This window comes from Boleophthalmus pectinirostris, unplaced genomic scaffold (assembly GCF_026225935.1).
Source record: "Boleophthalmus pectinirostris isolate CB_2022bp ecotype Guang Dong unplaced genomic scaffold, ASM2622593v1 HiC_scaffold_6, whole genome shotgun sequence".
Classification (NCBI taxonomy): Eukaryota; Metazoa; Chordata; class Actinopteri; order Gobiiformes; family Gobiidae; genus Boleophthalmus; species Boleophthalmus pectinirostris.
In genome coordinates, this window is record NW_026571447.1 from 525394 (window position 1) to 553215 (window position 27822).

The 27822-nt window shown below is 45.6% G+C and overlaps 1 protein-coding gene across 2 annotated transcripts in view; it reads right to left on the reverse strand.

Annotated features, from left to right (window-relative positions):
• Positions 1-2516: 2516 nt before the first annotated feature.
• Positions 2517-27822, reverse strand: part of mtmr11 (myotubularin related protein 11) — a 34563-nt gene continuing 9257 nt past the window's right edge. Inside the window, exons 2-17 of one of the 2 annotated variants that reach the window (XM_020922299.2) lie at positions 22947-23016; positions 15815-15951; positions 14951-15020; positions 14507-14646; positions 14027-14111; positions 12956-13103; positions 12506-12593; positions 11239-11327; positions 10291-10418; positions 9500-9578; positions 9244-9314; positions 7928-8100; positions 6781-6951; positions 5967-6179; positions 5239-5559; positions 2517-5167 (exon numbers count right to left, since the gene is read on the reverse strand). In XM_020922299.2, the coding sequence (XP_020777958.1) occupies positions 4745-5167; positions 5239-5559; positions 5967-6179; positions 6781-6951; positions 7928-8100; positions 9244-9314; positions 9500-9578; positions 10291-10418; positions 11239-11327; positions 12506-12593; positions 12956-13103; positions 14027-14111; positions 14507-14646; positions 14951-15020; positions 15815-15951; positions 22947-23016 (2406 nt within the window). In that variant the 3' untranslated portion in view covers positions 2517-4744. The remainder of the gene's footprint in view (positions 5168-5238; positions 5560-5966; positions 6180-6780; positions 6952-7927; positions 8101-9243; positions 9315-9499; positions 9579-10290; positions 10419-11238; positions 11328-12505; positions 12594-12955; positions 13104-14026; positions 14112-14506; positions 14647-14950; positions 15021-15814; positions 15952-22946; positions 23017-27822) is intronic. The other variant, XM_055164035.1, reaches the window with a different exon arrangement.

Sequence of the window (27822 nt, forward strand, 5' to 3'; positions counted from 1 at the left end):
TTTGCTTTAAGACACGCGCTCTGACCAATCACACGCAGGGGGGCGGGGCTCACATTCCAGCGTATGTGCATGTGTGTGTGTATGTGTGTGTGTGCGTACGCGTGTGTGTGTGTGTGGGGGGGGGGTTCACTAAGATTTTACTGATAACAATTACAATGCTCTTTTTTTTAATCAGTAGCAAACACATTTTACATGATTATTGATTTACAAACACATTTTTCATTCATATTTATTTTTTAAAGACATTTTCAAATAAATAAAATTGCAGAAAACTCTGCAGAAAAACTGTTGATTCTGCCTGTTAATTGTTTACTTTAATAGGCCTATATTTCTGTCATGAAGGAAGGAAAAGAGGAAGTCAGGGTCCCCCACCTTTTCCTTCGCCCCCACCGCCCTCTCCCTTCCTCAGTTTCTCAGGGTTTGGTGTTATTTTTTAATCTTATAATTCTAGGCTTCAACAAACAAGATAAGGCAAGCACTTTGTCGAACATAACAACAACAGGTTTGTATTTCCGCTGACAGCCCAGGTCTGTTTCTCCCAGTTCATCTGGAAGTCTCAGTTTAAGGTTTGTGTTCGTGGACCTCAGGTGGATTTCACTCAAACACGCTGCGATAGTGTCATAACACTCATATAATGTCCAAATACTACTTCTGTCAAATGTCATCATTTTCCACAGTAACTGACAGAGACGCACAGTCGTGACGCACGGCTCCAGTGCGCCCTCCTGCGGTCGTGTATGAGCCGTGGAACACAGGACCAGAGAGGGAGGCGAGAGGAGCTGTGAGGAGAGGAGCTGTGAGGAGAGGAGCCGTGAGGAGAGGGAGAGGAGGCACCAGCCGTCCTCCTGCGCTCCGTGGGCGGCCGGAGCGCGCTGCGGGCACACGCCCGGTGCCATGAGCCCAGCTATGGACTTGTTCTGGAGAATCCTCGCGGCGCTCAGTTTCGACTGCTTCAAAGATTCTACGTCGACGAGGTGAGATGCTAGCGCAGTTTCTCCGCTACAGGCATTCTGTCATCAACAGAGCGATGAGTGTGGGCCGAGGGGCGCACACTGAGCGGAGATGCGCCTCAAGCAGGTGCCAGGCTCTGCTGCGACACACATCATCACCACCCCGCATGCCGTACCGACCAGTCCGCATGCCCTCCCGCTGCGGGCTTGGGTTGTGTTCGGCAGGCTGCTGTGGTCAGGGCCCCGCGCTGTGTGCGCACGTGTGTTACACTCTAACAACACACCGAACAAACCTCTGCAGGCCCGTGCTCATTACATGCGTCACAGTGACTCACCCCGTGTGACGCTGGGGACTCTGTAATTGGTTCATCGTTGTGTTTTGTAGTTGCACGTGACCAGTGTGTCTTTTACTTTAACGCTTCAGACGCATTGAGTTTTACTTCATAGTTAAACCATTCATTCCCTTCCCAGTCACGCTCACCCCTCCAGGTGCCAACCCACTTAGAGAAGCAGAATACAGTGGGTATGTAAACCCACTTAACACACTGCTGGGGCACGTAGAACAGTGTGGCAGCCAGTGCCTCACTGTGGGTCTTACCCACGCACCTTTACTGCCCACGTGTCTGTGGGTCAGAGTCTGAACTCTTTCTGACTCCTTTCTCTGTTACAGATCCCCGGCGCGCCTCAGCAGTGGCAGGCCCAGTGTAGACAGCAGTTCTCTGACAGGCTCCCTGTCTCTGGGGCCCGATCTGCCCCACTGTCAGAGCTGTGTCTCTCACGGGGCCCGTCTCAAGCGCCTGTCCTGTGGTCATTTGTACTGTGACCCCTGCTGTGACCAGATCGTCAACCTGGCCTTTGAAGACATCGAGGGTCTTTCGGAGTACCCCTGCCCCCTATGCAAGTCTCTGCGACAGCTGGGGGCCCCGGGGCCCTCGCTCCGACAACTGGGGCCATCCTGCTCTGGGTACTTCCATGGCCCATACAGCCTTCTGCAGAACTCCCCCGAAGAGCAAAGCACACGCTGGGGCTAAGCCACAAGCTACCGCTGGAAACAGGACATCAGGCACTCATACAGCGCCCCCCATACAGAGATCTCTGGGTGAAGTGTGGGCCCACTCTGACCCACTTTGGTCCTCTTTGGTTCTCTTTGGTCCATTTTGGCCTGGTACAGTCAGGCCTATTCTCTGTGCTCACTTTGCATTTTCGATGTTTCCTCATCAGAAGCTCATATGAATCAGTCACAAGCCTAACTCCAATGATTTCACATTACATTAGCAGTGCAGAGTGTCCAAAAGCAGTTTGAGCAGAACTGTACGTTTGTCTCCTTTCATGAAACTGTGTCAGGGAGCTTGGGTCGGCCATGTCAGAGCCCTGTGCATCAGCACAGAGCAGCACACACTTTTATCAGTTTTTAAAACACAGTTGACTGAAAACTGTACAAATGTGTAAATTGTAACAGAATTAGTTTCACATGCTCATGAAGTGACTTGTAAGAGACTGTGCCATGCTCATTTTGAATGTTCAAACCTATTTATTTTGTCTAACAAAATAAAGAGAACAGTGATGTTTCCTCATTCACTTTTTATTTCGTAATGATCATAATAAAACAGGATCCAACCAGACAAATATAAAATGACTGTACAGAATAAATCAACATGTGTCTTCTGCTTTGAACTCTAATTGGCTTTTCTGGCCATCTGTCAGGAAAACACAGCTCAATCTTAAAAAAGTACAAAATATTCATATCTTAATCCAAAAAGCTTAAGGGAGAAAGAACCCGCACTGTAGAATATACAGTATACTGTACAAAGAGACAGTGGTGCGTTCCTGCTGCGTTTGGGGACAGAGTGACAGATGCAGAAGAACACGAGCGTTGGTGTTACAGAGAGTAGAAAGAGCCGACAGGCACTGCCCACACAAATATGATCCTCAAGCCCACAACACCAATAATGCTCTTCTCCAGACTGCCAGCCTGATTCTTTGTGAGGAGTACGTCACTGGAAGAGTACCTCAATGGAAGAGTACCTGACTGGAAGAGTACCTCAATGGAAGAGTACCTGACTGAAAGAGTACCTCGCTGGTGAATAGCCTGCTGTGTTGGTTTTAGGGAGCGGCACATGATCTGTCTGGAATTAATCTAGAGGAGCACAGAAATAGTACTTTGGCCCAAATACTGCAGCCCAGAGGAGACGAGCACACACACACGCACACATGCACACGCACACACACACGCACTCACACACACACACACACATTCGCATACAAACATGCACACAAGCATGCACACACACTCACAAACACACACACCTGCACATTCATACACACACTCACAGACACACACACAGACACACTCATACACACACACACGCACACACACACACACACACATCCACAAACACACATGCAACACCACACACACACACACACACACACACAGATACAAACAAACATGCACAAACACACACACTCACACACACATGCACACACACAGATACAAACAAACACACACATGCACACACACACAGATACAAACAAATATGCACAAACACACACACTCACACACACATGCACACACACATGCACACACACACACACACACAGATACAAACAAACACACATGCACACACATGCACACACAAGGCTATAATAAAAAAATGTCTTTCTTTAGACAATAGAATGTGATTTTCATCATTAAATGGTAGAATTTTCTTTCCTATTCCCATGTGTGTTATATGTGTGTAATGGTCAGTGGTGCAGTAGGTTCATGTTGGTCCATGTGTGTGTACTAGTCTATGTACTCATATACTTGTTCTGATACAACTCAACATCATTCTAAAGACTTTCAGGAAAGGTTCTGCTCTGTCCTGCCAATGGGACTTTTTAGTATCAATACTTGCAAAAATGACTATCTAGTTTCCATACTAATTTTAGAATTGATCAGTATTCAGTTGTCAGTATTTTTGGAGTCTGACACCCAAACACAAACACACATTCAGTGCACATCACATTTACTCACAGCACTCTTATCATCGCTCAAGACATGGTAAAGATGAGAGACGTGAGTGGAGCGTGGGGCTGCAGAGGAGGGTGATGGGGCCAACACTGCACAGGATAGACCACGCATTTTACAACAACAGTTTAAATTATAATAACGATAATAGTTTAAAAACTCATATCCACAACCTGATGAAAACCCAGAAAGAAATAAAATTGCTGACTTTGCTTGGGGAATCACCGGGTGACTTCTTGTACTTGTACTACTACTTGAAAGTAACAGTGACACAGTACTGTATACTGTTGGCTTTACTACCTACCTCTGCAAAGCAGACACCAGTGAGTGATTTTACAGCTGTTTATCAAACTCAGCATTATAGAGTTTAGTCTGGAATCTAATGTGAAAACGCAGGGATCAGGGCAAAAGTGGCACAGTCTGTAAGTATTCGCCCTCTTATCAAAAGGAAGGCATTTCAGATTATAGTGTTTTTGAGTCCAAGGGTTGGACAACCCCCTGTCCCACCAGGGCCAATCCAGTCACTCATTGCACTAGGAAGGGCATCTGGCTTAAACATCTTCCATGTGATTGTTCACTGTGGCACCTAGATCTGTGTTGTTCAGATTGAAAGATAAAGAGATAAGGAAGTATATGTCTGTTAAGTGTCAGGTGTAAAGTCCTTGTCGACCTGGATCTTTCATCCAGACACGTGCTCGTCAACAATAAGCAACAGTCCGAGCATATAAAGCAGCTAATACTGAGACACAGAGCAGAGGCCCTGGAGAGAGCGGCCCCTGTACTATCAGGAGGCCGTGTGGGGGGCCTTGCTCTTGGTTTGGGGGGCTCTTGGGTGCTCTTTGACCCGGGTCTGTGCAGGGGAGGGGGCTCTGAACAGGAAGGTGTGCCTATGACTGCTGCTCCTCTGTGGGTGGCAGGAGGGCGGCGCTCCAGGGGTCTGCTCGCTGCTGGAGCTCTGCTGATTGGTGGAGGCTGTATGGGGTGTCGTCCTGGGTGTGTGCTGATTGGGGGAGGCGGGGAACAGGAAGGTGCTGTTGTTGGCATTGTGGTTAAGGTTGCGCCTATGCCCTGTGCCAATGGGGGTCTCTGGGGAGGTGGGTTCTTTGGGGACGGAGACCTGAGCCAGCCTGGTCCTTAGCTGCTGCACCTCCCGGGCCAGCCGCTCCACCGGGTGAGGCTGGGGGGGCACCAGGGGGTGGGAGAAGGCCTGCACACACAGGACAGAGTGTAAATCAAATGTGTATTTTCTTACACTCAGTACCTGCCTGCTCCACATACCTGTGCATGAATGGCCCCCCTCAGGTAACACTGCCTCCACAGGCCCATGCAGGGGCCCATCAGCAGCGGCAGCAGTGGTTCATAGGGGTCCAAGGGCCCCTGGGGCCCCAAGTGTGTGTTGAGACTGTGTGGGAATTCAGCCAGAGCCCAGGCCTTCAGCAGCCGCTCCAGCCCTGGCACCTGCTCCGAGGACAGCGCCCTCCTATGGCTCTTCCGGTACACACCTGAGCCATTACCACTGCGCCAAGGGGGCAGGTGGGGCGGGCAGGTGAAGCTGCCTCGAGACAGGAGGAATACAGAACCGGGGATGGTGTCTGTGATCTGGAGAAAAACAAGAGAAGCCTGTCAGAAGAGTGTCTCATTCCCACAGCAGCAAGTTCCTGTACACTGTACTGCAGCAGTCCTGAGCTCTGGGGGTCACGCACAGCTTCTCCCCATTACCTGTTTGACTTTATACAGTCTGTGGAGGGAATCTTAGACATAATAATAACTTTAACAATAACAAACCCTCATCGTTAGGACTGTTCTTAAACATCACTTTGAATGACCAATCAAAGCGGTGTGTCCCTCCTGATCATCCCTCTAGCGCCAACCTCTGGGGTGGGTAAGTTAGTGCAGGTTTATGAAAAACATCAATCCTCTATCAGCACAAGTGTCACACCTCCAGACTCACAAATCAGTGTACGTTTAAACTGCACTAAAGGATGAAATGGTGCCATGAGCCGCACCCGCAGTGTGTCCGCGCCTGAGTTGAGGTTTCCATTGAGCAGGGGTTGGACCGGAGCAGGGCAGGCCACAGGCTGGGTGAACGCTGCCTGCCGCTCCTTACTGTACTGAAGGTCCCAGTCCCAGACGGGGGGCAGTGGGGGGTCACAGCTGTCCCCCGGGTCAAACGTCAGGTCCCTCCAGCCCTCTACCCGGGTGTACGACTGTCCAACGTGCTGTGAATAAAGCAACATAATGGATATTGCAGTTTTAGACAGACAATAATCACTGGCGCTGTTGCTAAACTGTTGCAAATGTCAACTTTCTGAATTGGTACTTTGCAGCTGATGTCATCATCAACATTCCATGGGGTGTGATGCTGACTGAAAGTACTGCTCTGTCTATAGCTCTGTTACTCAAATAGACTTTAATTTGAGCTTTTAACACAGTCTGACCACAAAGAACTGGAGCTAGCTGGACATTTGAGCTAATTTGTGCTGTTAAATATGTCAGTTCAGTTAGTCTCTCTCACCTTTTTGTTGAAAATCAAACGCTTAAACTGGACCATGAACTGATCACAGGCTCCTGAGAATGTGCTGTTTAAATCACTATTGCGCTTTTTTTCTTTATTTTTAAGACAGATCAACTTACTTTACACTGTTTGCTAATCTGAGCTTTGTGTCAACATGGTAACTGCTGACATTCTGTTTCTGAACATCTATGCAGTACACCCCAAGTGTGATGTCACAGTGATTGGGTGAATAACCCGTAATGGATGCTACATCATGATATGACCAGCTGTGTCTGTAGCAGCGGTGGAGCTGGTGCGAGCAGTACCTGAGTCCTCTTGAGCCGCTCTCTCTGGGAGTTGGACAGGAAGGTGGAGAAGAGAGGCAAGTGCACACTGTCATGGAGCGCCAGCAGGAAGTCCTCTGTGAGCTGGAAGTGAGACGGGAACTGTGCCCACAGCTGCCACACACAGTCCAGGAAGAGCAAGAACACCGGAGACTGGCAAAAGAAAAAGGCAATACTTTGGTTTGAGTGTGCTGAAGAGAGGTGTCAGAAATCAGGCTCCTTTTACTCCTGCTTATACTTATAATATACTGTCTCAATACTCTTACTTGAGTAATATAGTACAATGTAACAATACTCTTAGTTAAGTAAAAGTTGTTACTCTTCCCACTGTGAGTAAGTCTAGAGTGACAAAAGCTTTATGTGGACAACAAAAAGATTTGAACGTCTGTGTCTCAGAGCTCCTTCAGATCTGATTTAATTTGTGGTCTGGCATTATGTTCATGTTTTGCCCTTCAAATTACATTAACTTTAAATTATAAATCAGATGTAGTATTCAGAGCCTCTCTGCGTGTCATACAGTGTTATAGATGACTAAAATTGTGAATAAACTAGGACAGCGCCAGGACCATTGCTTGGTTTCCTTGGTTACCAGCATGGTGTCCTGGTTACACTAGTCATTACATTCCATTGTCATATAAATTCTGTAATATGTAACTTTTTGACAAAAAATAAAAAATAAAATATAAGAATGTTTTCTCATCGTGGATGTTTTTAAGCACTGAAAACATGTGTCCCTACAGCATCTCCACAAAGCGAACTATTTGCCCTGGAGGAGGGTTTCCTCCAGCTTTTTTCCATGTAAATACTATTCCTTAGACTATGACTTTCCACATTATGGTATAAACTTATCTATCTCTATGGAGAATGTTCCAAAATATGGTTTTAACTGTCTGTTTCCATGGAGCCATGCAGGTGACATACAACCTCCAAAAGGTTACACACTGTCCGCAGCACTGTAATGCAGCAGCATGTGAGAGTGCACAGGTGTCAGGATATGTGTGAGCAGAGCGGACCTGCTAATGTTCGGGAACTACTGCCTGCTGACTGTTCTACCACTTTATACCTGGCACTTTACTGGGAGCCATGTGTGAATGGGACTTAAAAGCAACTGTGTGTGTGCTGGCCTGACCTCATCCTTGTCACTGTCCCGGTGGTAGTTGAGTCGGCTGCAGAAGCGGTGGCCCCCGCTCACCCACTCCTTCTGCATCAGGCCCTGGAAGCCCTTTTGAGAGCGGCTGTGAGGGTCACACATGAGCTGCACCAGGGAGGAGACCAGGCAGCCCATGTCCCTGTCCTCCACCTCTGCATCACACAACAGCACAAACACACACTGGTGAGACAGACACACTCTACTCTAACTTAAACACTTTGGCATTCTACTCATCTTATTTGATTAGAAGTAAGTAAGTCTTTATTTATATAGTGCTTTTCACAAAGACACTTTACAGAGCATTACATTCAGCATTATTCATTCACTCTATACCTGATGATGGTAAGCTACTGTTGTAGCCACAGCTGCCCTGGGGCAGACTGACAGAAGCACAGCTGCCATGCCAATCGGCACCATTGGTCCCTCCAACCACACACCTTTCATACTAGGCAATGTGGGTGAAATGTCTAGCCACTAACACCAGTGTTTCCTCCAGTGTTTTTAATTTCCTCCTGTCATCTCTGGACAAGTTCATTGATTGATTGTATTTAATTGACCTTGACTATCAACTGTTCTGGAGACCTGGAGCATGTTTTGGGTTGATGGGGGAAACCAGAGCACCCAGAGGAAACCCATCCAGACACAGGGAGAAACATGCAAACTCCACACAGAAAGGCCTGGGCGACCCGGGGATCGAACCCAGAACCTTCTTGCTGTCATGAATGCTAGCCACTCAGCCACCGTGCCACAAGTGTGTTAATTTCACCAAAATACCTTCCTGTTGTGAACACAGCATAGTCTGTGGTCAACTTTCCACAGATCTGACCTGGAACTTAGTGGAATCACCTGCTTGTCTCCATGGAGATCAACATGTTCAGCACTGTAGTGTGGAACATTTCAGACAAAGCCATAACATCTCCATGGAGACAAGCAGGCAGTGGACCCTTCACTAGAAAAGTTACAAAGTCTCTCTTTAAAAGCATGCATGTTCTAAAATGTCCCTCCCTGTGTCCCTGTGAAGCTTTATTCTCTGTAAAAGCTCTGTAGTATTGTGCTGTATTGTATTGTATCTGTATGTACAAAATGTGATCTGACTCTGATAAATAGTCATTTATCAGTGCAATAATACACTAGTTTAGTAGTAGTTGTTTTTTATAGTAAAAGTCAGGCAGCAGGAGCATATTGCCCCATGGAGGTAGGGAAAAAAATCGTGTGTGTGGCCCTCTGCTGTGTGTTGGTGGAAGTGCAGGGTAGATGCTGGGGCATGGGGAAGTCCAAAGGAGCAGGTCTCTCACCCTGCAGAGCCACAGTCAGGTGCCCGCTCCGCAGCAGACAGCACACCTCAGACGCTTTCCTCAGACACAACCTGCACACAGTACAGCAACAGCTCTCAAGACAAATACATCTGTTCTAACTGGGACATGGAATGTCTAGGGGTGGAACAAGATAGAATTTTCACAAGAGGAGACACGAGTAGTGGGTTATTGTGTATTGGGTTACCTGGTGTAGTGGGTTACCTGGTGTAGTGGGTTACCTGGTGTAGTGGGTTACCTGGTGTAGTGAAGCCAGTGGGTGCTCTCCAGAGTGGACAGCCATTTATCATCAGGCACCGACACTGAGCTGGACACATCTGCAACACAGGGACAGAACACAATGTCCCATTAGTTGAGTTAGTAAGTTACATCCTTTTATCTCTGAATATCTGAATAAACAGCAGTATTTGGATTGTCCACTCACTTTAACAATGTCTGTCATAGAGTTCAGCACGATACTCAGTTGGGTTCAGTTGTGGGTGCATACTAACCTATTATTTTAGTTTGTTTTTCTGATTTGATCATGATTATATTAGAGCCCTTTACACACTCACACAAGCTCAGCCTTCTTGTCTCTTGGTTTACAAAGAAAGTGCAGTTTAGTGTGTTTAGAGGCTAAAGTGGGCAGGGTGGAATGAAGTCAATGGAGCCCAACAGTGACTGCCTGCTCCTGGTTCCAGAAGTATATTTCTCATTCATTTTTCTAACTAGTGACCACAAGACCTTGACTGGCTATGTCTCTGCATTTGTTATACAGATATCAGTCTGGTCCCCAAGCGCTCCACTGCGTCTCAAGAAAAATGAATTCATAGTGTACTTCAGGATGCGAAACAATGTTCAGCTCCACACTGCAGTGACTGTGACAAGATTCATTTCTCCACTTGCTTTATGTTGTGGGTTTCTGCTCTCCTCCTGTGTCCATGTGTAGATTCTGACAGCGCAGACATGACTCACTTCACTGTTTGTACAGTGAGAGCAGAGGGCCTGTGTGCGGTGAAAGCCTGGTGAGTTTTGGTGCAGTGGGCTGACCTCCTAGGCACAGCGCCCGCAGACGGCTGTGTGCCAGCTGGATGTCCAGCGGCGAGGGAAGCTCCTCCCCCAGCTCCACCACCACACACAGGGACGAGTGGCCCCCAAACAGGATCAGCTCCAGGTTCCTGCAATACATCACAGTCAACACCCTAAATGCTATAACAAATGAATCCTAAACGAGTCCTAGAGTATCCCAAGTCCCAGAGTACACGAGTCCCAGAGTACACGAGTCCCAGAGTACACGAGTCCCAGAGTACACAAGTCCCAAAGTACATGAATCCTAGACTACCTCAGTCTCAGAGTACATGAGTCCAAGAATACTCGAGTCATAGAGTACACAAGTCCCAAAATATACGAATCCCAGTGTAAACGAGTCCTAGAGTACACAAGTCCCAGAGTACACAAGTCCCAAAGTACATGAATCCTAGACTACCTCAGTCCCAGAGTACATGTGTCCAAGAATACTCGAGTGCCAGAGTACTCGAGTCCCAGAGTACACAAGTTCTAAAGTATATGAATCCCAGAGTACACTAGTTCCAGAGTACACGAGTCCCAGTGTACATGAGTCCCAGAGTACACGAGTTCCAGAGTACACAAGTCCTAGAATATAAAAGTGCCAGAGAACACAAGTCCCAGACCACAAGAGTCCAAGAATACTTGAGTCTTGGAGTACCTGAGTCCTATAATATTCAAGTATTGGAGTCCTAAAATTTGACTTTCATTGCCTGAGTCTAACACACTGTCAAACTGAGACCTCTTCTTACGTAAGAACCTAAAGAAAAGGGTGTCTGTACCCTTCTGATGCACATCCTCCCATCCCCTCATTGTGTTACATGACTGTAGTCAGGTGGGGTGTACTGGGACAGACTTAGGAGAGAGCTGTGTACAGTACTAGTGGTGTGCAGTACTAGAGCAGTGTATAGGTGTATCGTGGAGGGGCAGTACCGTATGTCATCCTTCTCGTGGTAGATGTTGTTTTGGAAGCTGGACATTCGCAGAAGGTCAGCGCCTCGTGGGTGTCTCCAGCTCCAACGCTACAGGAAACACATCATGGAGAGAGGTGTGAGAACAGGTGTGAGAACATGAGAACAGGTGTGAAACAGAACAGGTGTGAGAACATGTGTGAGAACATGAGAACAGGTGTGAGAACAGGTGTGAGAACATGTGTGAGAACATGTGTGAGAACATGAGAACAGGTGTGAGAACAGGTGTGAGAACATGTGTGAGAACATGAGAACAGGTGTGAGAACATGTGTGAGAACATGAGAACAGGTGTGAGAACAGGTGTGAGAACATGTGTGAGAACATGTGTGAGAACATGAGAACAGGTGTGAGAACAGGTGTGAGAACATGTGTGAGAACATGAGAACAGGTGTGAGAACATGTGTGAGAACATGAGAACAGGTGTGAGAACAGGTGTGAGAACATGTGTGAGAACATGTGTGAGAACATGAGAACAGGTGTGAGAACAGGTGTGAGCACATGAGAACAGGTGTGAGAACAGGTGTGAGAACATGTGTGAGAACATGAGAACAGGTGTGAGAACAGGTGTGAGAACATGAGAACAGGTGTGAGAACAGGTGTGAGAACAGGTGTGAGAACAGGTGTGAGAACATGAGAACAGGTGTGAGAACAGGTGTGAGAACATGAGAACAGGTGTGAGAACAGGTGTGAGAACAGGTGTGAGAGCACAGGTGTGAGAACAGGTGTGAGAACAGGTGTGAGAACATGAGAACAGGTGTGAGAACAGGTGTGAGAACAGGTGAGAACAGGTGTGAGAACAGGTGTGAGAACAGGTGTGAGAACATGAGAACAGGTGTGAGAACAGGTGTGAGAACATGAGAACAGGTGTGAGAACAGCTGTGAGAACATGAGAACAGGTGTGAGAACATGAGAACAGGTGTGAGAACAGCTGTGAGAACATGAGAACATGTGTGAGAACATGAGAACAGGTGTGAGAACAGGTGTGAGAACATGAGAACAGGTGTGAGAACAGGTGTGAGAACAGGTGTGAGAACAGCTGTGAGAACATGAGAACAGGTGTGAGAACAGGTGTGAGAACAGGTGTGAGAACATGAGAACAGGTGTGAGAACAGCTGTGAGAACATGAGAACAGGTGTGAGAACAGGTGTGAGAACATGAGAACAGGTGTGAGAACATGAGAACAGGTATGAGCAGAGCACACTGGCAGTCACAGGCAGTGTGCACTCACCGGGATACGGCCCTCACTGAAGTGAGCGAAGCTCTTCTTCAACTCTGTGTCCAGGACCCTCTGTGGCACGACCACAAAACGAGGCAGACTGCAGCACACACACAGGAAAAGGGACATCACACCACACACTCCACTCAGCTGTTTGGGATCATGCTTACTTTAGATCAAGGGTGTCCAAAGTTTTTTTTCACTGAGGACCACATATTGAACGTGGAGAGCCACAGATACATGCATGTGCATTTCACGTAGGTTTGTTCCATGTTTGCTTTGTGCCTATGACCTTACACATCAGCCCAGTCCAGGGCAGACTACTGCTCCAAGACTGCACCAAAATAAGATGAGCAGACCCATCACAGCAACAGAGTGCAGCCCAAACAGTCAGCTATGATAAAACTAGGGGTGACCTGGTGGTCTTTATAAGACTCTGTCCTTAGGCACCGAGGGACTTACCTGGTGGCCATCTCAAAGCGTTCGTTGACTGCACTGACCCTCCAGCCCACAGCTCCACAGCGCTCCAGCTCATGCTCCCAGTCCTGAGCACACTCAAACCAGTTCATGTGAGGGTCCCTGCTGCGATTACTCAGGAACTGCTTCATCTCTGCACCACAACATCACCCTGTCAGCTCATACGCACATGGTGAACTGGACCCACACTTCACTTGAAATAATTTTCCAGCACTTTTAACATGTTTAAACATGTTAATAAAATAAAACAAAGTATTGAGTGTTGAATATGCATTGTTCTCATGTGAGCTCCTGTTGTCCTATGGTTGTGCTTATAAAACTGAAAATTAAGGCTGCCTATGTGTGACAGTAAGATCATGCCTACAGCAGTTAATAAAAAAAAAAGTATAGGGGTACTGATGGTGCTCCTCCAAGAAATTTTGCCCAAAAGAAGGGTTATTTCCTGCATTTTAGTGGGTTTTCTCTCCCAACTGCCCTGTTTTACTGTGAGTGCAGTCTCTGTTACGTATCTAATAATACAGCACTGCAAAGGATGGAAACATTTTCAAGGACAAAATCTATATTTTCCAAGACTTTTTTCCTAATCAAGGCCAATTATTTTCCAGGTTTTCCAAGATTTCCAGGCCATGTGGGAACTCTGTAGATGCAGCATGGCGCAGTGTGTGTCCAGTGTTGGTCATAAACTGGAGGATATCTGGTTCAAACTTCCCAGAAAAAGCAGCACTGACACAGAGGGTTGTATACATTTGCAGCCTGGATTTCCTGTGTCAAACCCATTACAGTGATAAGCATTTCCAGTGGTTTCCATGTGTGGCCTGTCTCCTTAAGTCTGGGTGGGGTTTTCCTCCATCAGTTGGTACTTCAGTTGTTGATTCAACAGAAATCTGCAGTTTCTCAGTCCTGTCACTATGTTGTTGTTTTTTGGGGTTTTTTTTTTGTGTAACGTAAATCACCTATTTTTCTTTTTTTTCTACCTGAACAGAACATGCGTCTCACTGATTGGTTAATCTGCCTGTCGATCATATCCTTTGTAATCGGGAAGACCGCTGTACATACCCACACTGCCGAGCGCTGTGTTCTGGAAGGACAGGACTGACCCAGGCTTCAGGGGCTGGTAGGTCTTTGCGATGGTGTAGGTCATCTGAGGGAGCAGAGTCACATGTTCAAAATCCCAATCCCTGTAATCCCAAAAGTGTAAAGCAGTCCACCTTCTACAAAAATGCATCACTGCAAGTGTAGGCAAGGTAACATGATCTTTGTGTCTGAGCTGAGGACCTGAGCTGAGGACCTGAGCTGAGGACTTGAGCTGGAGGAGCAGAGGTATGGCTTGAGAGGGACTAATCTGGATGACCTGATACTGACCTGAATGGCCTAACCTGGAGGACTTGAGCTGTAGAACCTGAGTTGAAGACCTGAGTTGGAGGACCTGAGGGGGACTGACCTGGAGGACTGGAGGGGGACTAATCTAGAGGATTTAAAGGGACTGACATAGAAGATCTGAGCTAAAAGGACCTGGAGGACCAGAGTGGGACTGACCTGCAGGACCTGGGAGTCGGGGGTGAGCCGGTCAAACAACAAACACACCACGCGCATGTCTCGGCAGTACAGCAGGAGCTCCTCTGGGGTGAACTTCAGGGAGGACGTGGGGGTCACCAGCTTGGTCCGGTTCGGCCCCACTGACAGAGACGGGAGACGGTCAGACATGTGCATGAGAGCCCAGGGTCATCTAACACAACTCAGCACCAGGTCAAAAATACTTAAGGACAAGAACCACCCGGCAACACTTTAGATACCAGATAAAATGAGAGACATAAGGAGAATGTGTGTGTTTTAGGATGTTACAGACAGGAGGAAGCAGGACAGGAGCTGCTGTTTCTCTGCACCTCCTGTTGGTCTCCTCAAAGTTCACAGTGCTCCATCTGTCCATCACAAACATGGATCTATAATAAGAATACACTGTCCTCCCTCTGAAGGACTTACCCACAACCACCTTCTCTATGGAGGCCAAAGCCACATCATGGTCCCCCAGTAGCACCGGGTCTGCATTGTCCTGGAAAACACACACATTTTGTATATTTTATCAGTCATTTCATCATATTATTTTCCACTTAAGACACTTCCAATATCTGAATGAAAGCTGACAACAACTGCTTTTGTAAACTGTATTGGCTGAATCTATAACAAGAGATCAGACTTTTGTCAATATGTCCCGCACTCAGTGTAATCCCTCTTTTGTCCAGGTGTCCATAGTCCAACAAGGTCAGAGGTAGTCATCTTGAGTCTCATTTAAAAAGCACGCAAATGTCATGTACGTGACAACTATTTCCTGAAAATGATTGGTCCGGTCCAAACAGCTGAGAGTTGTGTTTTGTTTTTATGTACACTTTTAGTAAAAACACCACAGAAACTTTTATGAGACCACTGGACCCCTGAGACATAAAAACATTGTCCTGGTGACTCCCTCTGAAAACTGACTAACTCACATTTCAGTGAAACACATTATATTCTAATTTATTCAAATACTTTGTACATGCCCATTTTTTTAAACTAGAATTTTAACCATGATGTAATTCTCCTCATAAAAACATATTTGTATCTTGTGCCGGCTCAGATTCCAAAATATGCTACAGCTTCACTGGACTCTTTGTGATCATTTCAGTTTGTTTCAGAAGATTGTAGACTTCTTAAAAACGTATATGATTCCTGTTTGACTAAACCTCCACTGAAACAATATATATTGAACCAAAACTGACTCAACTAAAACAAAAAAATCACTTGAGTTGAGACTTTGTGGTACTGCTCCCCACAGAAAGAGGCTGTGAGAGGACGTGTGGGGGTACTCACTGGGGGGGCGGCGGCGTCCTGGGGCACAAAGGCCACCCTGAAGTGAGTGCAGAACAGGGTCCCAGAGAGCCAGCCCCGCCCCTCTCTGGATGTCAGCTTCTTCCTCACCATCAGGACCCTCTGGAGGACACACTCGCCTGGGGACACAGCAGACAGGGACAGTCAGGACCATGGAGGACAGGGACAGTCGGGACCATGGAGGACAGGGACAGTCGGGACCATGGAGGACAGGGACAGTCGGGACCATGGAGGACAGCGACAGTCGGGACCATGGAGGACAGGGACACTCGGGACCATGGAGGACAGGGACACTCGGGACCATGGAGGACAGGGACACTCGGGACCATGGAGGACAGGGACACTCGGGACCATGGAGGACAGGGACACTCGGGACCATGGAGGACAGGGACACTCGGGACCATGGAGGACAGGGACACTCGGGACCATGGAGGACAGGGACAGTGAAAATAGTAAAAATAAGTGCTCCTCAGGGTGATTACCTCCTCCTACTACTACTACTACTCTGATAAGTATTGTGAAAGTGATATGATTTTAAATGTATGTTTTCAGTCAGGATTCCGTTCGATGGTGACATGGAGTAGGAGCATTGGCATTTGGAAGAACCACAGTTCACTCATTTTAGCCTTTGGGGGCTGAGAATTGTACATATTCAAACAGCACTGACTCCTCGCTGCTCACTGTTTTCTGACCCTGAAACTGCTACATATATTCTGTTCATTTTACGTAGCTTTTTCTTAGGTAGTTAAGATACAGACAGGGTTAAACTTTCATTGTCCAATCAGGCACATTTTTACAAAGAATCATGGGAAAACAGCTGCCATCTGCTACAAAAGACGAAAACTGAAAGAAACTGTCCTTAAAAATCCTTGTTTCTGTGCTTCTGGCCAGGGCTGTGGAGGTGTCTGCTGCAGCGCATCAGCTCACACCTCCACTTTTCCACAGACATCACACTCCATCACCCGGCAACGGGAGGCAAGGTTTCCATGGCAACTGTGTCCGCCAACACAGTCCTCCTCACATTACAAGATATACAATGGTTCATCAAGGGTTTGGTTCGCCCAGTCACTATCAATCTGTGGTAATGAATGAATTCATACAAACTACTCACTAAATGTCAGAGTAACTGTCTGCCAGTGGTGGGAGAGGAGCCAAACATTTTGGTCAAGTCAAAGTAACATTACTTCAAAATAATATTACTCAAGTAGAAGTACAAAGTAGTGGTTCAAAAAATTACTCAAGGAAGAGTAAAAAAGTACATGATGAAAACACTATTCTTGTTGTTGCTTGTGCTTGTGTGTGCTCTATTTCTATCTGTCACTGAACCCCGTGGATCATTCTGTTATAATTGACACATTTTAAGTCACAATATTGAACTAAAATGACTTCATAAAAGAAACAAGTGCGCTGACTTCTGCGTTCGAAAACTCTGGTGTCCACTGGAGCTGATGTCGCTGTAAACGTCATGACAACAAAGCGCTGCAGGCTGTGGGCCCCTCCTGTGGGCCCCTCCTGTGGGCATCTGCACATCACACTAGAGCAAAGGGTTTTTCTAACATTTTTACAAAAATGACCTGGAGTTGCTGCCAGAGAAGGGAGTGAGTAGGTCACAGTGGGCGTGTACCAGTGGAGGGGAAAATGGGAGTTGATGGGCAATATATCCTGAAAATAAAGATGGCTCACACATGCACGAATCACTCCAAATACAACGTCAGGAAAGTAAATGGTTAGAAGCAACTACAATATGTTTAATTAGCATTTTGCAGAATAGGTCTGCTTTAAAGAGCATCCAATTTATATTTTGTGTAAATGGAAGGACAAAACATTAAATAATGCACAACATTTGGTATTTTAATCTGAGAAAAACATAAAGCTTTTGTTACTTGTAGAATTACTCACAGTGAGAAGAGGAAGCACAACTTTTACTCAAGTAAGAGTACTGTTACACTCTATAATATATTACTCACGGAAGAGTAAAAGTATAGTATTCCCTGTTTCTCTCCTGACTGCAGCAGTGGACGTCTCCAGCAGGGGGCGCCTGTGAGCAAGCTCATGACTGTCCGATGAACAGGTCAGCCGGAGGTCAGGGCTCCGACACGTCCATGCAACTTTCATGTGCCGCTCTGTTTCACTCTCACTAAGCTCTTTTGCTCCTCGCTCTTGTCTCCACTCTCCTGTCTCCTCGCTCTTGTCTCCACTCTCCTGTCTCCTCGCTCTTGTCTCCACTCTCCTGTCTCCTCGCTCTTGTCTCCACTCTCCTGTCTCCTCGCTCTTGTCTCCACTCTCCTGTCTCCTCGCTCTTGTCTCCACTCTCCTGTCTCCTCGCTCTTGTCTCCACTCTCCTGTCTCCTCTCCACTCTCCTGTCTCCTCGCTCTTGTCTCCACTCTCCTATCCCCACTCTCCATCTCCTCTCCTGTCCCCTTTCTCCTGTCTCCACTCTCCTGTCTCCTCTCTCGTGTCCCCTCTCTCCATCTCCTCTCCTGTCTCCTCTCTTCCATCTCCACTTTCCTGTCTCCTCTCTTCCATCTCCACTTTCCTGTCTCCTCTCTCCTGTCCCCACTCTCCTCTTTCCTGTCTCTTCTTTCCTGTTTCCTCTCTACTCTCCACTGCTCTTTCACTCTCTTATGTCCACTGCTCAACTGTTTCCTTGTCCTGTCCATTCTCCTGTCCTCCGCGTTCAGTTGTAACTCATGTGGCCTCCTGAGCCTGGTCACACCCCAAGAGCTTCAAGACGGGGAAAACAGAGCAGGTTCATTTGCAGTGGTCCAAAGTTATTCCTCATTTACCTCATTATTTACCACAGTGAGTTCAGGTACTTGGGCTTTAATGAGTTTGTAATAAGACTATTTACAGGCTAATCAGAACATCTCATGAACTTTTCTTCATATGAAGCAGTTCAGTCATGATGTGAAGAGTAAATAACAGTAACATAGCATGTTTGTAACGTGCAGGTTAAAAGAGATGGGGACAGTTTTACAATGTAAAGTCAAATGGAGCCAGTCAGTGGAGCCGGATGTGTCCCAATGCTCACTTCCTGTTTGGTACAAGACGGTTAGCACGGTTTGCAGCTATGTTCATATATATATATATATATATATATATATATATATATATATAAAAATGTGTTTCTCACCTTCCACGGTGGTTGGTCTCTCACCCTCATTCAGCTCGGGTCCTCTACCAGAGGCCTGGGAGCTTGAGAGTTCTGCGCAGTATTTTTGCTGTTCCCAGTACTGCACTTTTCTGGACTGAGATGTCCGTTGTTTTTCCCGGTATCTGTTGTAGCCACTCTTCCAGTTTGGGGGTTACAGCCCCGAGTGCTCCGATCACCACAGGCACCACTGATGCCTTTACTTTCCAGGCTCTCTCCAGCTCTTCCTTGAGCCCCTGGTATTTCTCTAGCTTCTCGTGTTCCTTTTTCCTGATATTACCATTGCTTGGTATTGCGATGTCAACCACCACGGCTCTGCTCTGTTTCTTATCCACCACCACTATGTCTGGTTGGTTCGCCATCACCATTCTGTCAGTCTGTATCTGAAAGTCCCACAGGATCTTGGCTCAGTCATTCTCCACAACCTTTGGAGGTGTTTCCCACCTTGATCCTGGGGTCTCCAGCCCGTACTCTGCACAGATGTTTCTGTACACTATGCCCGCCACTTGGTTATGTCGCTCCATGTATGCTTTCCCTGCCAGCATCTTACACCCTGCAGTTATGTGCTGGACTGTCTCAGGAGCCTCTTTGCACAGTCTACACCGTGGGTCTTGTCTGGTGTGGTAGATCTGGGCCTCTATTGCTCGAGTGCCCAGGGCCTGCTCCTGAGCAGCCAGGATCAGTGCCTCTCTGTGCTGTCCTTCAGACCAGCCCTCTCAAGCCATTGGTAGGATTTCTTGATATCAGCCACTTCAGTTATGTTCCGGTGGTACGCCCCATGTAGGGGTTTGTCCTGCCATGATGGTCCCTCCAGCACCTCTTCCTCTGGACCCCACTGTCTGAGACATTCTCTGAGCACCTCATCTGCCGGGGCCTTGTCCTTGATGTACTCAAGGAGCTTGGATGTTTCATCCTGGACAGTGGTTCCCACACTCACTAGTCCTCGGCCCCCCTTCCTTTATATATATATATATATATATATAAATATATATATATATATCCAATCCACTTTATTTATATAGCACATTTCACAAACAGACTGTTTCCAAAGTGCTGCACAAATACATCAAAAATAACAACAATAAGATGATAAAATAAACTACTAAAATAATACTAGTCTTAAAGTAATAAAACCAGTAAAATAAAAATAAAACTATATCATAGAATAGAAATAAATAAACCAATAAATAAATTAAATCAGTAAAACCAATAAAAACACATAAAAATAAATAAAAGACACAGAGGACCACACAACTCACACGGTGTTAAAAGTCAGAGAATAAAAGTGGGTCTTCAGACGAGATTTAAAACTCTCCACTGTGGGTGCTGCTCGAACGTAAAGCGGCAGATCGTTCCAGAGTTTAGGGCCGACCACAGAGAAAGCCCTGTCCCCTCTGGTTTTAAGTCTCATTTTAGGCACCCTAGCTGGAGCTGGACCTCAGACCTCAGAGCACGCGCAGGGATATAAATTTGGATGAGGTCCGAGATGTACAGTGGAGCCAGTCCATTCAAAGCTTTAAAAATAAACAATAAAATCTATTCTAAAATTAACAGGGAGCCAGTGCAAAGATGCAAGGATTGGGGTTATGTGCTATGTGTTTTATATATATATATATATATATATATATATATATATATATATATATATATATATATATATATAGTCTATGGGCTTTACAGAGAGAACAGTCAAACGGACAACTGGATGAAGGTGAAATTTGGATATGGCTGATGATTTATACATAAGAGAATCACCTGACCCTGTGGAGCCCAGTGCAACCTGAGCCTATTAAACACAAGACAAGTCCTCCTGTCACTGCCCACTGTCCCTCTGTCCACTGTCACCCTGATGGACAGCTCACTGTGACCCCCTCCCACCCCCGTGTGTGACCCCCTCCCACCTGTATGTGTGACCCCCTCCCACCTGTATGTGTGACCCCCTCCCACCTGTATGTGTGACCCCCTCCCACCCGTATATGTGACCCCCTCCCACCTGTATGTGTGACCCCCTCCCACCCGTATATGTGACCCCTCCCACCTGTATGTGTGACCCCTGGATGGATTATAATGTTCCTAACAAACAGACCTGGGGTTGTGTTTTGTTTCATTCACATGTTTAACACACAAACCCTAAAAAGGTCCACTGTGTTTTAAAACTCCATAAAACTCCACTAGAATCAATCTACTAAACTGAACTAAATGTAAAAAGAGCTGTTAACTTGAAAACTACTGCTTTATGACATCAGAAGTTGGAACAGAGCGCTTGGAGCTTTGGAGATGTAGACAGACTCATAATAAAGAGTAGAGCCCGACCGATATATATATGGGCACCTGGAGACATATCGGTAATCGGCCGATATGCTTGCTGATATGGGCCGATATTTCACATGGGCATGTTATACCTCGTTATAAAGCTTAGACTCTCTACATTATGTTCATTTAATCCAATTTATAGACAGATAAATGTCCTAATATGTGGCTCCGCATCAGTATTTATTTGCGTAATGTAATGTAATTTGTGTCCGTACTGTCCCTGAACACACCACAGAGTCACGTCACTTCACTCACGTGTGTTTGTTTACACCCGCAGCGGTGCGCAACACTGAGATTATTTTCTTTTTACGCACAATCGGTTTGAGTCTGGATTAAGGACTTTTATTAGTGCAGACTTGTGATGTGAGGAGGAGCCTGTGTGAGTGGTGAGTGTTGGAAATACATCGACTTTGAAGCTAGTTTTGGTTATCTGTTAGCGATTAGCTGCTGTAGCTCCCGCACATAAACAGACTGTTTTCTATTGGCCTATTGTAAAGTGACTGTATTGGCCGAATATTTGTTACTGGACCAGCATTGATATGTAAATGAGCTGTGAATAGTGTGAATGATCCACATTTATGCATATAATTAATTACCGTGGGGCACGTTTTTACGGCTAAAGGCTAATAGCGGTAGTTTCTTTACTAGCTATGAGTTATGGGTCGGTCGTGGTCGAAGAGGCTCTTAGAGCCGGCTCTTTGAAGTGAACGACGGGAGCCTGCTTCTTATTGGGAGCCGTGTTTTCTCTTTTTCTCACTTTTTCTCTTCAAGCCGCTTGTAGACCCGTAGTTTGACAGCAGCAGCGGCTGAAAACGAAACTTTCAGAAATATGCGTGTGCATAGGATTTAAAAAAAGGTGCATATTTGGCTGCAGTTCAGCATAAAATGAATAAAGCAGGACTAATCTTGGGCTCAAGAGAGAGATAGAGACCGAGTCCCGACACTCAGTCCTGGTTCAGTTCTGGTTTAGTCCTGTTTTACACATGGTTTAAATCTGTTTTAGTCCTGGTTTAGTCCTTTTTCAGTCCTGGTTCAGTTTTGGTTTAGTCCTGCTTGCAACAAAACAATCAAGAGTCGCTTGGGAGCCGAAAGAGCCAGCTGCTTTAGTGAGCCGAGCCAAAAAAGCCGGTTCTCCAAAAAAAAAAATGGAATACCCATCACTAGTAGCTAGAATGTGATGCAAAAATGCCATTAGACCAATCTACTGTATGTAAATATGATGTAAAGAGTCAGAATAACAATAAATGTTGCCTAAATAAACCCAATTTAGAATCCACTAGAGCCAAACCTAAGTTTTTTAAACAATTCAAGATTTACAGTGAATTTTTACATCACTAAATATATCGGCGATTATATCGGCTATCGGCAGCGCCAACTCCCATTATATCAGTTTCATATCGGCCACAACAAAATCCATATCGGTCGGGCTCTAATAAAGAGTTCCTCAAAGATGTGATCCTGTGTCGGAGAGTTGCGTCGTTTGGACCCATGTTTTGTGAACTGTTCAGTGGGGACCGTGTTCCCAGTTCTGTCGTAACATGAACCAGATCAGTGTCATGGCTACTGTAGTTGTGAGAGTGAAAATGGGATTTATGCATGCCTTGTGGGTGCAGTATGGGTGCTCTGTGGGTGCTCTGTGGGTGCTGTACCTGGCAGACAGCGCAAGCCCAGTACATCTCTGCTTCTGGCACTACCTCCGCTTTGACTCAACATCCTCTCCTGAAAAACAACACCAGGAACATCATGAGCAACATCCTGAGGAACATTCTGAGCAACATCCTGAGGAACATCCTGAAGAACATCGTGAGCAACATACTGAGGAACATCGTGAGCAACATACTGAGGAAAATCGTGAGCAACATACTGAGGAACATTCTGAGCAACATCCTGAGAAACATTCTGAGCAACATCCTGAGGAACATCATGAGGAACATCAGAGCATAATAGGAAAATGAGGGTATGAAATGAACATCAGATCTTCACAAGAACACCAGGAACATCATGAGGAACATTAGAGCTTTACAAGAACATTGCCCCCACCAGACCCAGCCTCCACCACAAGCCTGAGGATGGGGATTTTGAAAAATCTGTACCAAAATGACAACGAGAAACTGCAAAATCCTACATGTATCACCCATTAAGAGAATCAAACTGGAGCAGGAGTGTACGTCACAGTGGGAATGTACCAGTGGAGCTGAACACGTCTTGGCGTCTTGAACACAGGAGAATAAAGATGACTCACACATGCACGAATCACCCTAAATACTTTAAGTGGTTTACTTCAATGGTAGTACAACATGTTGAATGATTTTATGCTTTTATTGTATAACCAGTTTGTGTGGTTAAAATAACTCCTCTGTGTACCGTCTGCATCTCATTTTAAAGTGTTTTATTGTTGTATAATCAGGAAGCACAGTGTTGGCATGCTAGTTGTTTGACATGATGTAAAACTCTTATAACTTAACTCTTAGCTCTTACCTCCATGGAACTTGGAACTTAACTCTTAAAGAGCCCATCTGATGCAAAATAAACTTTTCAGAGCTTTTTACCTTTTAAGAGTGTTGTGTGGGCCTTGCATATGTCGCCCAAGAGGTTTTTAGATTGATTTTTTTTACAAATTGCAGCGTATTTCTGCCACCCTCCCATGTGACAAAGAACTAAAGCTGCTACAATGATGACATGTTTGACGTAGCAGAAATAGGAGGGTTTCAGTCACGTGATCACGATGATGCGCGAATTTCAGGTGGAGAGCAGGAAGTGAAGACAAACACGACGAACATGGCTCTGGAGAACACAGATATGGAGAAGAGTTCTTATTGTAAGGATTTAGAGCCAGTAGCAAGGCAAAAGTACGAGCAGTTAGTCGACAAATATATTGGACATGACCCCATCTTATTGAAAATGAGAGAATTTTCAACTGAAGTAAAAGATTTGCCGACAATCGAGGCAGAGGAGATCACAAACTATTTAGCTCTTCAGACATCGTTCTACACCAGACAACAGATGAAGGCGTACAAAAGTTTGGAGGCATAGAACTTTTTTGTCAGTGGATCGGTCCTCAACCTACTTAATGTCAACAAACGTCGTCAGCCGTTAGTCGTTAATGATTCGTTTATGTTTAGGTAAACCACAAAAAACTATTTAGCTTTGTAACAAATCTTTGACGAAGTGGTCACTGCAGACACGAGCATTAGCGAATTCTGCTCCTCCCGACCGCAAACAGGTTTGTAATCCACTTTTTACGGCGTTGTTCTGTCAGTTTTTCCATTTCTGACCTTTGTGGACGACTATATTCAGTACTCTAAAAAAAATCGCTTTTCCTTCTCTCGGTTAAAACAATTGGCACAGCCATAAACTACACAACACATCGGCATTTTCCTCCAGTCAGTTCACTTCCTGCCCTCCACCTGATTTTGCGTGCTGACAAACGTAGCCCTGTGACGTCACGTGAAACCCAGCTATTCCCACATGAACACCTAAACAAAAGCGACAGCATAAGCTCATTGTTCTACACTGCAGTGACACGATATAATAAGTTGATCTACTAGTGTTTATTAATACTTTACCAATCAGTAATGTTCAGCTGATGTGGACGCGGTGCTTGAGCTTCGTGCTCCTCAAAGTCCTCGTCCGATTCCGGGTCCAACACAGATCTCCATGATGAATAAAAGTTTATTCCTGCCTCTATCAGGGTCACGCCTGTCTACCCCTCCCTCCCTGAGATGGACGGAGGAAGGGCGGCTCACTCGTCGCCTACGTCACGTTTGGAGGGCGGAGCCTGTGCTTTCTCAGGACGGGCGGGGGGAGGAGCAATAGTTGGACTTTCATAGTTCCTGGTCTGTGACTGTCTCCAAGAAATCAGGAAGATTTCAGAACTATTGTGTAATGGATGTTCCAAAACCCAAATTATGCTTGTACATGTGCAGAAGATACAATGTGAAAAGAGTGATTTTACATCAGATGGGAGCTTTAACTGAATAATTCCAATACTCTGAATGCATAAGGTAAGTGAAGAAGAACTTTGGACACGGTAAACTATTTCAAATGAACTCGTTCTGTTTTTGATGGTTTAAAGAATCATCTTCCACACAACTGCTGCTGGTTTGAGTTGGTAAGTGTAGCTTTGTGTTGTTGTGGAGCACAGCGGCATTGCTCAGAGCACTGTGATAATAGCAGCTCTGCGCATTCCACATGTTCACAGGGACTACACACACATAACCACACACACACGCGCACAAACACATGCACTTATGTGAAACTGGCCCTCCCTCCACAGACCTCACAGCTTTCACAAACTTGACAGTCCACACAGAGCTACAAAATCTAACACTATACACCAGCACACACTAGTGTCGTAGTACTTGAGACCACTGTTGGTCTCGAGACCGACCTCGAGACCACTTTTGTACGGTGGGCTCGTCTCCCACTCAAGGTCTGACACTCGACGAGTGCGATCATATTTCATTATGGCTGGTGCATGTGCAGAGGCTGCTAATATCACTGCAAAACCAGAAAATAATGTAACTGTAAATGATATGAACTTGAAAAAACCCACTTGATTCACTTTGAAGTTGTTTTCTGTAAAGTGCCAGTGGAAGTTCTCTTAAAGAAGAGGTTCTCATGCTGTGGGTGAGGGTCCAAAAAGTATTTCAGTGCAGCACAGTTTGCTTGGCTTAAATGAACATTATTCAGATAGAATTTATAAAAACATTGATATAAACGTGCCAAAGTATCTGTCTCGGTCTCGACCTTTAACCCTCTCAGGCTCAAATAAATTTTTTGTATCAGGAAAAATCTGATATTTGGGGAAAATTATAATATGGGGTAGTAATATACAATTCTCCCTTTTTTAACCTTTGTAAACAAAAAAAGTATTTTGCACTTCTGGCAGGCCGTTTGCGTGTGGCCATTCTTGTACAGTCTGCATTGCCCACGTTTATCAGCATGGATGGGAGAAAAGGCTCCTGAGTAAAAAAAGCTCATATAATATGGATGTGGAGTAAGTAGGTACTTGGAATTTAGCTGTTGTAAATCTGCAACGCCTGCCTGGAGAGGGTTAAAAGTCTCCATCTTGTCTCGGTTTTGACCCTCAGAGGTCTCAGTCTTGTCCTGGTCTCAGACTGGTCTTGGTTTCGTGTCATGTGGACTTGACTTCAACAGTAGCACACACACACACACACACACACACTACACCCTAGGCCAAAAAATTACTTTTACTTTTACTATTAATTAAAATTTTGATCCTCTTTCAAACGGTAGAAGCTCTTTACATTTTCATCCTTATTATGCTGCAGGTCCACTGTGGGTCCACTGTGGGTCCACTGTGAGTCCACTGTGAGTCCACTGTGGGTCCACTGTGGGTCCACTGTGAGTCCACTGTGAGTCCACTGTGGTCCACTGTGGGTCCACTGTGGGTCCACTGTGAGTCCACTGTGGGTCCACTGTGGGTCCACTGTGGGTCCACTGTGGGTCCACTGTGAGTCCACTGTGGGTCCACTGTGGGTCCACTGTGGGTCCACTGTGGGTCCACTGTGGGTCCACTGTGAGTTCACTATTGGGGTGGAAGATATATATATGGAAAAAGGACAGTACAGCAGTTGTTCTGGAGACATGTAAAATTAGAATAGGGAGCATTGTGTAAAAAAAATCACACATGGTATTAATGACCTACTTTTTCAAAGGTGTTCTGTAGTTACTGTAGTATCACTACTCGGGTATGAGCAGATACTTATAGTATCAACACTAGTACCAGAACAGAAAAAAGAATCAGAGCATCCTGATGTGTACTCTCCCACACAAGTGTATAAAGTGATGTTTCTGCACCTGTGAATACTTTGAAGGCCCATTCATATTTTGTGCTTGATTTGAACCTCAAACAAGACATTTTTTTCAAACAAACTTCCTGTTGGATGGTAAAATATCATCTGACTGTTCGATTGAGATAATGCACAAACACACAGATATTCTGTCTTGTCAGTATTGCCCAGATGCTCGCCTTTATTTCAGGCTGGTGTTGGATATTCCTTCCCTCTGTTTCCCATCACTGTTTCCATGAGTAACTCTGCGCAGATGCACTCAAGTGTTTAGTCTGTTATATTCAGCAGCAGCACTTACTTTGTCATTTACAATACTCATAATTTCAAACTTTTCCAGTTCCATTTCCAGTGCTGGGAACTAACTGAATACATGTACCAGAATATGTATGTATTACAGTACTTTTTCTTTTTGTGGTAATCAAAATACAGTTACATTTCTAAAATGAAAAGAATACATTACAGTATGTGATCATGTAATTTAGGCTTCAACACTGAACAGAATCAGTGACAAAGCTGTGCTCTTGTGGTGAGGCACATGTGGTTTTCCATCTTCAGTTATGATAGGCCATGTGTTAAAAACACTCAAACAAATAGAAAGTATTATTAATACACTAGAATTGAAATATAACACAAAGCAAAGTATTCTAAGTATTCTGAATACAGTACTCTGATTGGACTGTGTATCAGAACACATTACAAAACTGCAGGT